This window comes from Amphiura filiformis, chromosome 9 (assembly GCF_039555335.1).
Source record: "Amphiura filiformis chromosome 9, Afil_fr2py, whole genome shotgun sequence".
NCBI lineage: Eukaryota > Metazoa > Echinodermata > Ophiuroidea > Amphilepidida > Amphiuridae > Amphiura > Amphiura filiformis.
Window position 1 is genome coordinate 26,615,370 of NC_092636.1, and position 12,856 is coordinate 26,628,225.

The 12,856-nt window shown below is 39.2% G+C and overlaps 1 protein-coding gene across 1 annotated transcript in view; it reads right to left on the minus strand.

Moving 5' to 3' along the window:
• Window positions 1-4,892: 4,892 nt before the first annotated feature.
• Window positions 4,893-12,856, minus strand: part of LOC140160809 (vitamin D3 receptor-like) — an 85,799-nt gene continuing 77,835 nt past the window's right edge. Inside the window, exons 10-11 of the mRNA XM_072184118.1 lie at window positions 9,083-9,201; window positions 4,893-6,655 (exon numbers count right to left, since the gene is read on the minus strand). Of these exons, the coding sequence (XP_072040219.1) occupies window positions 6,530-6,655; window positions 9,083-9,201 (245 nt within the window). The 3' untranslated portion in view covers window positions 4,893-6,529. The remainder of the gene's footprint in view (window positions 6,656-9,082; window positions 9,202-12,856) is intronic.

Below are 12,856 nucleotides of genomic sequence, written 5' to 3' on the forward strand. Positions count from 1 at the left end.
TATAATATTAAAAGGGCATTTCGTGATCCACAGCCTCATCCCCCAACTTTTCTCAAAAAAGTTGAGATTTTTATATCACTGGAAACCTCTGGCTACATAATGTTTATGTACAAAATATTTCTTGCAGATTAATTCGTTTAGCAAAGATATCGTGAAATTTGAATTTCGTTCTGGTGCACCAAAACGAAATTACAACGCATTGTCTATGGAGCATACACATAATCATGCATAACTCGCGAACGCAAAATCGGAATCAACTGAAATTTTGGGAATAGGTTTTTTTCGTGGATATCTAATGAAAAATGACATAAATAGAGGATGCTAGGATCACGAAATACTCCTTTAAGCATTGCCACTCTCATATATTGCACAAGGCGCAGACTGCTTTATACAAATCACAAATTGTTAGGCACATTGGTATGTACATGCATGCATATGCTTGGGATGTCTTCAATTTTGGAAAGTGAAGAGCAATTCATAACCTCATGAATAATGTGCGATCCAATCATATTTATTATTTGTAAAAATGTAAATGCAAATGGAGGTCATTACCGGTAATTCACAATTGGACGCAAAGTGCGTAGTCGTTCCAATCTTGCACATAACCCATGATTGCGTACATAGTTTCTTAACATGCACACGTAATCCAGGGCTGTCAACTCTCACGCATTGGGCGTGAGTCTCACGCATTGGGTCACTTTCTCACGGTCTCATGGCAAGGTAGTATAATCTCACGGCTAGGTAGTAACTCTCACACACAAAGCTGGAAAATGAGTAAAATCTCACGCATCGTCATGAATAATTTGTTGTTCCTATTCCCCCCCCCCCCTCCGCTTTTCACATTCTTGAGCGCCGTGACTCAACAATGAACATTGGAGTCTGCAAATCCCGGTATGCCGCTCACACCAAGCAATTCCAAAAAGTTGACAGCCCTGACGTAATCTCTGCAAGTAATCCTGCATACATGTTGATCACGTATTAAATTTGCATTAAAACAGTGATCGGAAGATACGTTTTCAATTAATAGCCACCTAGTCTGTCAGCCTCATATGTCGCATGACACGTGTCCACAGGGATGTAAGTAAGCCTGAAGAAAAAAAATAAAACCTGAAAAAAATCATGTAAATTCGGGCTAAAAAGCCCCAAAACGGGCTGAAAATAAAAGAAATTGCGTAAATCTGGACTACAAACAAGGCGGTTCTCGAACAACGAGTCTCGTCTGCTTTCGTGACCACCTGCTTTTGCGATTACTTTTGGTAGAGAGGTAAATGAATTTGGCAGTTATCTGCTCGGCACGATTATCTGGCTGATGGTAACTGTACCCACCAAGTTTCATGCCCATGCAACAGTTTTTACTAATATGACCTCAGATGACCCTGGTGACCCTGAAATGACCTTCCAAAATTTGGCTCTAAATGTTGACTGTACCCACTAACTTTCATGCCCATACGACAGTTTTTACTAATTTGACCTCAGATGACCCCTGGTGGCCTTGAAATGATCTTCCAAAATTTGGCTTTAAATGTTGACTGTACCCACCAAGTTTCATGCCCATACGACAGTTTTACTAATTTGACCTCAGATGACCCCTGGTGACTCGAAATGATATTCCAAAAATTTGGTTTTAAATGCATGTTGACTGTACCCACCAAGTTTCATGCCCATACAAGTTTTTACTAATTTTACCTCAGATGACCCCTGGTGACCCCGAAATGACCTTCCAAAAATTTGACTCTAAATGTTGACTGAACCCACCATGTTTCATGCCCATATGACAGTTTTTAGTAGTTTGACCTCAGATGACCCCTAGGTGACCTCAGATGACCCCTAGGTGACCCCGGATGACCCCAAAATGACCGTCCAAAATTTGGCTCTAAATGTTGACTGTACCCACCCAGTTTCATGCCCATACAGCAGCTTTTGCTAATTTGACCTCAGATGACCCCTGGATGACCTTGGCCCACTAACCAATACAAACTTGTTCAGTCTGGGGTCAAGATGCACCCACCCACCAAGTTTGAGGAACGTGCGACCCCTAGTCTCTGAGAGAATGGTATTTTTGCTTGTTACGCATAAATTATGCAAATTAGGTACTTAATTAGCATATTTTGCGCTGAAAATCTAATCAGGTCGAGAACATCTGGCCACGCTATTCCCCACCAAGTTACGTCACTGTATCCCATACGGATCTCCAGATAATCTGTTCACAAGGTATTTTGCTTATAACGCATAAATTATGCAAATTAGGTACTTAATTACCATATTTTACGCTCAAAATCTGAACAGGTCGACACCCTTTGGTCATGCTACCCCCTATAAAGTTTCATCATCATAGCACTTACGGTTCTCAAGATAAGGCGTTCACAAGCTTTTTCCGAACACACACACGCACCCCCACTTGTAATGTGTGCCGCGGACTGGGGACTTTTTTATGAGTTGTGTGTCGACTGGGGACTTTTATGTGCCAAACTCCTACCAATCGGGGACCTGTGTGTTCTTAAGTTTAGTACAACCGGGGACCTCACCCAGTTGGAGTAATGCTATTTTTGACATCTTCACCCATAGGGGGAGCCCTAGCCCAAGTTTTACAACTGGGGACGTCCCCGCTTTGCGCGAAGTCCCCAGTTAGTGGGAAAACCACAAAAAAAATCCTCATTCGTAGGGTTTTACAAGCGCACACAACCCCACACACACCCGCACAAACACACCCCCACCATACTGATTACTAAGTCTCTCCCTGAACATGTTCAGGTGAGACAAAAAACCAGAATTCTGTAAAAATACAGAAAACTTACATCCCTGGTGTCCACCATTGTCTGATAGTTTTTCTAAAACTCTCCTAAAGAACATTATATTAGGAGAGCTTTTTAGAGCTTTTTACAGCTCTTTGCCTCACTTCATAAGGCAGTACTTGTTAAATATACATAATAGCCTCGAGTTTGGTAGTGAAGTTCGCTGATTGCAGTATTGATTCATGCACGTAAAGTTGATCACGCAGAGCGTACATGCACCTGTACCAGGGCAGCTTGTTGGCACGCTTGCAGCGCAACCGCAAAAAAGCATTGACATCACTACCGAACTTGAGGTGAACCAAAGAATAAACAATTTAACCTTGCAGAATTACAAAATCTGGAAAATATAGCATGATGGGTCTGACTCACCCACACACTTACGGTTACACACACAAAATTGCATTTGCCTGCTAGAAAAGAAATACCTGATTTTTCTTTCAATATGATATGTGACACTATCTCAAGATCTGGTCCATGGGGGCCAAAGGCAGCAAATTTGAAATTGAGATAAAGGCAAAAGTATGGAGTAAAAAAACAATAAAATACATAAGAATCTAGTCAAAATACATATCACAAAACTTCATAACTTTAGAACCAAGTATGCTGACCCATTGGTGTTATCAGTAGTGATAGCCTAATGGTTACAAGGTAATAATTATAGTAGGTCCTGTGTCACAACCTGGGGTACCTTTGTGTTACATAGTAAAAAAATGAAATGGTTCAAACATTTTACCTACACATCTCATTTGAAGTGGTTCATCCTCCTGAGCATTTTGACACCTTTTTTTATGGAATTCGGTCAAAAAATGAGAGAGTGCGGGCAAAAACAATCACAAAGCAGGGAGAATGTATCCCCACTTCTTTTTGCCACATTTACAATCATTCTGAGCAAGTATTGGTCTTTTAAATGAACTTCTGTATTTATTTACTTGGCTTAGATGTCTGGGAGTTCATTTAGACATTTTTTTACTAGATTCAAATTTTTAATGGGGGTTTAAAATCAAATTTACGATATGAATCCCTCCCCCTAATCCTCAGCCACCCTTGGCACATTTCATGCCAAACGTCATAAGAAAATTATTTTAAAATATTTTAAAACAGGATAACAACATGAGTAATATAGAATAAATTAGCCTCAATTTAAGACCTAATTGAATCTTCTAAGTGAAGGAATACTCAAGAGACAGTGTTTTGAAATCCAAGCTGCACATCAAAATGTAACAAAACCACCTTTTTGGGTACCCCAGTATATGACACAGGATCAGTAACTCAATTGTCAAAAATGCTTCCATTATAATGGCAATCAGTACGATGAACAATAGTCATACTTATCACACTTATTTTTCTTATACATAATTCTTATGTAAGTACCATATGACATACACAATGTCTATAAATGATGCAATCCAAATTTTATGTCTATCCTATATAGATGAGTTGACCTCAATGTTTATCAACAAAGGCAAGGGACTGGTATATCGATATGCTTGAGTGAACCCCATGCAACCACTACACTGTAGTGGTGTCGCCAGAATTTTTTTTCGGGGGACACTAGGGGGGCAAAGTGAATTTCAGGGGGGACAAAATCAACAAAAAGTGGAAATTTTCGTCATTTTGGGTTTTTTCTGGGGGCAACAGTTGAAATGTGGTGGGAAATTTAAAATACACATGCCCTGAGCAAACTACGATGCGTACGCATACTGCAGGGCAAAGAACAATGGAAATTGCCATAATTTGCGCGCATACTGCCGGGCAATGACATCACATGTCAAGTGGTCTATATACATCGCCAACTTTTTCGATATAATTGTATGTTGATGACAGCATTTCCAATCTGACCCTGAAAAGATTTATATACAATCTTATCTCCACATACGGCACTCTGGCGCTGTAAAAATATATCTTGTTTAAAATATAATTATGGTTATAGAAACCTAGTGCAAAAATTACAAAATGATGTACAATATATAATATAGGTCACAGATTTGATGAACAAACAATGCAAGATTAGGGACCTTTCACAAACACTTGTTGGGGGCCTGATGCAAAAAGGGGGGCCCTGAAAAATTTTGACACTCCTAAGGGGGGGCTTGAAAAAATGACCACAAATTTTCCTGGAAAATTTAAGTTTATATGCTTTTGTATGGGGTTGACCCATAATTTTCATGTCAAAAGGGGGGGGGCCCTGAAATTTTTGAGGTCTGTAAAGGGGGGGCCCGAAAAATTTTCACAACAAATTTTGTTTGCATCAGGCCCCCCTTACAAGTGTTTGTGAACGGTCCCTTATTTACCTACAATACTAGCTCAATATTTCAGCCACAACATACAACCTTTTTAAAATACATTTTTATCAAACCTGATTTGTTTTTTGTATACTTTTGGTTTACACAAATTCCAACTTAAGCTAACTTACACCTACATGTATAATTGACATCAGCCAAGGAAGAAAACAAGTAATTTTTAATTACCATAACCACCAGGGTATAGGCACACCTTCGACTATAGACACACCTTTGACTATAAACCCACCTTCGACTATAAGCCCACCAACTATTTTTCAAAACATTTTGGGAACAAGGGTGCATTCGGGTATAAGCCCAGTTGTATTTGGGCTACTGAAGTTCTTAAATCAAATCAATGCTTTTTTCTCACATTTAAGAAAAAATATCAGTTCCTAATTAACATTCCATGCTTATAATTAAAAAAGATTGACATAGATGCTAGGAATTACTGGAACATCAGCAGGCATATACAAATGGGGATGATTGTTTGGTCAATACTAGCCCCTCCTAAGTTATAAGCCCACCCCCCATTTTTGAAGTGAAATCGGTCATATGGGGAGGGGCTTATACCTCCTGAGTGGTTACAGTATTATCATACTTTATAGTTAAGATAATAAATTAAAAGGGCCTTATATTTACATACAAATACGGCTATACCTGCGTGTTATCTGTGTACACAAACATATGTGACCAGCTCCAACAAAACCAGGAACAAGTCGCCAGGCATGTTTTTAAGCTATAGGCCTTTAAAGATGACATTCCCAAACAAATCAAAAGAAGATGGAGGAAATGGGCAAGGAAGAGGATAAGGGAAGGTGATAGGATGAAGGAGAGAAAGGAGGGAGGAAATGAGGAAGGAAGAGGGTAAGGGAAGGGGATATGAAGAAGGGAAGAAGCAGAGAAAGGAAAATAGAGGAAGAGAATAGGAAAAAAATGAGAAAGGAAAGGATGAAGGAAAGAAGCAGAGAAAGGAAGAAGAGGGAGGAAATGAGGAAGGAAGGGGATAAGGGAAGGAGATAGGAAGAAGGAAAGAAAGGAAGAAGAGGATAGCATTGAGGCCAAAACCATGTGCATGTACACAAACCAGGTACCGACAAATTAAAAGACTTGAGGTATGCAATACTTTCAGAATTCAGGGAAAGTTTTGCAGGTCTAAATTGATCAAAATAGACTTAAGAGAATGCTATAGCAAAATTTTTAAGTGAAATTTGCATCATTTTCTGCTGTTCTTACATTTAAATTAAAAGCAGGACTGTCCCTCTCTTTCACTTTAGAAACCCCCACAAGAGGGACAGTCCCTCAAAATGAGGGACAGTTGGCAGGTCTGGGATAGAAGAGGGAGGAAATGAGGAAGCCAAGAGATAGGAAGAAAGGAAGGAGAAGAGAAGATGACAACAACATTAACATCAACCAACAAACAGCAACAGCACTACCCACCAACACAAACCATCTACATCATTCGTGCAGGTTAAGCACTTCTCCAAGCACAGGCTGGACGATGTGTCCTCTGAGTTTGAAGTCCATAAACTGTTTCATGAATTTTTCGGTGAATTTCTTCAATTCCATCTGTAATTCCATCACCTGCAATATTTTTGAAAATACAAAGATTTTTTGGTATCAATGAGATGTGTAAAACTCTTTCTTTGATTCTGGAAAAAATGAACTATTATTTCCTCTCTTATTAGCACACTTGAATTGTGGTGCAGATGCATGCCCCGTGGATGACAAAGACCATCACCATACCAAGTTCGAAGTTATTGCATTTAAGTTGCAAAGTGGATTAAGCTCATTTATATTCATAAATATGCAAAAAACAAGGCAGAAAACTACAGCACATCAGGTCACCATATCCTATCATCATATCAAGTTTGAAGTTGATCGGATATTGTGTTGGAGCTGCAGAATGGATTAATGGTTTTGCTCTTACCCGGACAGCCAAACAACTGGACAACCAACCAAACAAACAGGCAACCAAACATCAGGGCAATACGCCCCACACACAGTGTCATCGCCCCAATATCTTCATGGCAGAAATCGCCATGGTAGGTTGAATCCACAGCCACACATGACCATTTTGTTCCGACCTTTGAGACGCATAATGAGCCGAGGGACATCTGACTAAGGCTACCGACAAAAGCCTGGTAATTGACCTCTCTGTGTATGAGTGAGCATGTATACGCCATTAGGCCTAAAAAAAAAATAGTTGTGTTGCCCTCAACCGCCCGGTCCTAAATCCTGAAAAATCAGGGTCGGCATTTTTTTTTTTTTTTTTTTTTTGAATGATGATTTTTACAGATTTGTTCAAAAAATCTATGTTTTTCACTTAAAATTAATATTTTATTGAAAGACTAGTCTTTAATTGATGTCTAACAGGTATCCAGAAGTCAGAATTGACAAATATCCCCGAGTTGAAGAAGCATTATTTAATATTTGAGGAGATTTTAAGAACTGAAAAAAAAAAAAAAAAAAAAAAAGAAATCCGACCGTCCGCCCCAACTTTCCCATTTTCTCACTTGAGGGCAACACAACAATATTTTTTTTTTGGCCTTATGAGGTCAATGGTCATATGCATTTAGACTCCTTGCACGAAAGTGAGTGCAGCTAGCCCTACGCTGCACTATAGTTCGGCACATATAAAATCAGAATATTTTTGTCAGTTTTGAGTTCAAGACGACGCTTCTTTCTCAAGACGCTAGCTAACGACTATCATATCCATTGAACACATATATTCAAGTGTAAGGAACCAAATCTGGCTTCTTTAGACTAAATCAATTACGGGAGATATTCATCATTTTCTACCCCGGTATCCAAAGATTTATCGTCTAATATCAAATCTTGCATAGCACATTCACGTGTATCAATCCCGGGTATTCATTTCAGTGTCTCTGCTGTATAACGTAATTATTAACCGGGCGATGTCGGTGTGCCACACCTCTCTCTTTTGTATCTTCTGACAAAATGTTGGGTATTTGGCTCCAGACTGGTCTCAAATGAGATGGTCAAATTAACAATATGGGCAAGAATTCCAATAGAAGGCTATTCATGCTTCGTACTCTTAAAAAGTTCGGGGTCAATAGGCCTACATCTGAGTTTTGATTGTTTTATAAATACCTGGTAGGATTGTGCATATCACTAGCATTCCACTGGTATTCTTTTGACTTTATCATGGGGTATAGCAGTTCTTGGAATCAAAAAAATCAATTTAAATAAAAAAAATCCGATTTTTTTTTTTTTAAATAAAAAAAAATCAACAACCCTGGTGTGGGGCCAATAAAAGTCTGCAATCAGCAGAGTGATTGGCCATGTATGCAATGTTCAAGCTTATATAGCAGGATATAAAATATTGTTTGATTTCCATCTTTACCCATATTTTGGTCTCCATGTGCGACAAGACAATATGGGTCAGTTCTCTTTGGGTCTCTTTGTAATCAAGCAAATGGAGAAAAAAAAAAGTGTGTAAAGTACACATATATAGTACCTTTTCAATAAACTTGTCAATTCAAGCTTCATTCCCGATATATGGGTTTCAGCCTTAATATACGATTTTGGTCAAATTTTTGATACAATATGAATGTTTTCTATAAGAAAATCAAATTTAATTTGCTAAGTCTCGACTACATGTATTAGCTCGTTAGCTGCAATATTAAAATAACCATTTTGTGTGTGGCAATGGGCTTTGCCTTTACAATTAGGTTATTTTGATCAAATTTCCCAATCATAGTGCATTGTAGGAATGTATTTAAGCCTCCTCTGCTAATTAGACAAATTATCATCTCAGCACAAGTGCATAATTTTGTAAAATTTCTCAAGCAACAAGTAATACACATTTATCATAGACAATAAGAAAATCTAGTGAGTTTGCTATTTTTAGAACAAAATTGTCATTAAATATTTTGGAAAATGCAAGCAAGGGAGCATCAACCTGCAAGGAATATGAATCAATCTTATGCGCCCGTGCCCAGAAGCATTACTCGTTGTATGTGTAGCGCATGCCTGTTATTCTCTTACCTTGGGGTAAAATTGCAGTTCCGGATGATTGATTTCCCCACTAGCACAAAGTGCCTCCATATATTGATTATAGTAAGAACTGAGAGCCACTTTCAGAGTTTTAGAAAACATAGCACGGTCTGAAAAAAAAAGAGCAAAATCATGTTAAGGGATCGGCAGTAGTCTCTTCCACATTATGCGAACAGCACTACATGTATGCAAATTTATAATTATAAAAGTTGTATGACTGTCGAATCCAATGTTGCAGTTCATATCACTGAAAACTGATGGGTACCAATTATTTTGATACACCCTGTATATTGTACAGTAATTATATGAAAACTGAATAATACAAAAGTATATTATTTCAACTGATTGTTATTCGGGTGCGCCGTCGGATATCACAGTACCGGTGCAGCCGGTCAATGTGTGAAAACTAAAGTACTGGTGCAGCCGGTCACTGTGTGAAAATCAACGCACTGAATGGTCTATTGTTCTATTGGATCCGATTTGAGCGCTGACATATTGGAAAATGTTGCCAATCAATATTCATGAGAGTGTACATTCAACATCCAATTTTCGAAATTGGGTGACTTGTGCTTGGCAGGTGTAAAATACATCTGACTGGGCATTTTAAATACGTGAACGATAAAGGCATTGACATCATCGAATGGCTGCCTATAGTGCTGTTAGTGTTAGGCCTATGTGGGGGGGGGGGCTGTGTTTAGTTTCTATAATAATTATTATAAGGCCTAAATTTATTTGTCATTCCTTTCTTTTCCTTTCTCTATACTTATTCTTTCCTTGCTAAAGTATCACTCCCTCTTCTTATCACCCTTCCCTTCTCCATCCCCTCTTACTTTTTGTCCCCTCTCATTCCTATCATTTTCCTTACCTTTCTATTTATTTACATCTATTTCTTTATTTCTCTTCATTTCTTCCTCTTTCTCTCTTCCTCCAGTCCCCCCCCTCTCATTCTTCATATCCCCTCCCCCATCTCTACCTCCCTCATCCCCTCCCAAGACCTCTCACAGAAGAGCTGCCCCCCTTCAGTACGCCACTGTTTATGACATTCTCCTTCTTAAAATAAAATAAAATGTCAATTTGTGAAACAACTTTTATATAGGCCTATACCGGTATACTTATTATATGTTACATGTATACATGTAGCTATTACCATTATACAGTACTATAGACATGCAGACATGGCAGCCTTGATGATGTGTAATCATTCAGCAAGCGCATTCAATTTATTTAAATGAAGCACCTAAATTCAGTAGGGTGACAACGAACTGTACATCAGAGGCTAATGTGTGCCTTTTGTGCTTACGGCTACTTAATCACACCCTTGAGTGGTATGACAACAAAAGGTACTTTTCGTTATAGTAGGCGTTTGATCACTTATTGACAGTAGTCTGCTAGGTAAAGCGTTAATACACTGTCGGGTCAGCTTACCGATTTAATGGCGGAAGCCCTTTGTCCCAAACAAAAGGTACCTTTCGATGAATAGCTTGTCAGATTTCAAATTGGCACAAGTTTACAATGTGTTACATAATCTATTGCCTCTCCATCTTTAATAGCTCCATGGTGAAAATGGTCAAGCTTTCGTCAAATGTAGCTCTGACTGCATCAGGACTCGCACAGTGACTGATGAGTCCTGATGAAGTCAGAGCCACATCTGACGAAAGCTTGACCATTTTCACACAGTGACTGGCTGCACCAGTACTGTATTTTCACACCTTGACCGGCTGCACCGGTAATGTGATATTTGACGGCGCACCCGGATAAAAATCAGTTTTTATGGAATCCCGTCGTGAAAGCCTATCTACGTACTTATTACATTATTTGGCTATATAACCCCCTGAGCACTACCTGCCGATCTAACATTGCCTGTGATTGGTCAATTACATTATATCTTCACTTTATTCACCAATCAGAATGGAGCTTTGCAAATAATTCACCCCAAATTTTTTGCGTGATGAAATTATTCTAACAATATTGCTGATTGGCCCAATTGATAATGAAAACTTCTTTTTGGCCAATCGGCAGGTAGTTCTCATAGGAATTAAAATGTTGTTATTCATCATCTCTTCTGAAGGTGGGACATTACCCATGGCTACCTGTACATATAAATAATAATTGCATCATGAGCTGTGCAATAATTATGAGCCCCCTCCTGGTTAAAATTCCCAAATTGTGTGCCAAAAAATGATTGCCCCCCCCTTTCAGCCTGCCAAAAAATCTTTGCCCCCCCCCCCCTCCCTCCTTTGCACATGTCAAATTTTTGGGATCACAATTAGCAAACTAATGGCCTAGATACATACAAGCCTTGAAATAAGCGGACTGGAACCAGGAGCAATTTGATTTTGAACATTGCTCCTGGTTCACTGGGATTTTAAAAGAACCAGGAGCAATTTCTGAAGAAACAGGAGCAATTTTCAAATAGTAAATCCTTTTTTGCATACAATACAGCATACCAGCACTACTGCATCAACTGCAAAACTGGAACAAATTTGCTCCCAGTGCCTGCTTATTTCAAGGCTTGGATACATATTGTGAGCACAGCCAGGAGCCAAAATTGCTTGCCCCCCAATTTTACCCTCCTTCCAGGGCTCATAATCATTGCATGGCCCCTTTTAACAAGATATATGTGATGTGTAATGTCAAAAGGAGACACTTCTGGGCAGGATCGTAAATGGAGAAATAGGCCTAGCTAAAACTCTGCCGGGGGTGAATTTTTCGCAATTTGGGGGTTTGTTGCAAATTTGTGATGTTATTAATGTTTAAACTAGAGCGGTTCTCGGGTTGCGCGGTTTTCGGCATACGCGGTTGGTATGTATGGTTGTTGGGTGATGGTATGGTAGTGGTTGTGTTTAGATGTGAGTTTCTTTTCAGAACCCTGTATGGGTGAAGCCTGGATGGTGGATGGGGAGTGTGGGGTGATTAAAGAAGGAAATAATATGGAAATGTAATAGGCCGCACAGCTGTGTAATGTTTATGTTTTACAAGATGCCCAGAGCACGGGTTGGGATATGGGATATCCCCTCGTGGTGTCGAGTTCACAACAGGTGTTGGTATTGCTTTACCAAAACAACCCTAGCCGTGTGTTGGAAGTTTTTGTATGTATAGACAGTTTCCTAGCAATGTTGACTGTAGATTTTAGTCATTTGACCTCAGATGACCCCTAAGTGACCTTGGATTACCCCCAAAATGACCTTCCAAACATTTGACTCTTAATGTTGACTGTACTCACCAAATTTCATGCTGTTATGTCAGTTTTTAGTAATTTGACATCAGATGCCCCCTGGGTGACCTCGGATGACACCGAAATGACCTTCCAATAATTTGACTCTAAATGTTGACTATACCCACCAAGTTTTGTGCCCATATAACAGTTTTAGTAATTTGACCTCAGATGCCCCTGGGTGACCTCGGATGACCCGAAATCTATTCAGCTCTGTAAGAACATCGACTACAAATACAAATGACCAAGTTTAGGCGATACACCATGTTGTTAAAACCCCTTTAGACCCTATAAGGAACAAACCAAAAGATTGATGACGTCCTATAAACGTAACTAGTTTCATTTCTCAGCCGACCTCCTCCCTCCCTGCCAGAAACGTAATAATGCAATGTCGAAAATTTTGCCATAATAATAATAATGACACATTCTTCAGACCGATGGTTTTGTACAAACGTAATCAGTATTTTTACCCCCTCACCCTAAACGAAACTAGTTTCGTTTATAGGACGTCATTGATCTTTTGGTTTGTTCCCTAATACTCGGCATCATCG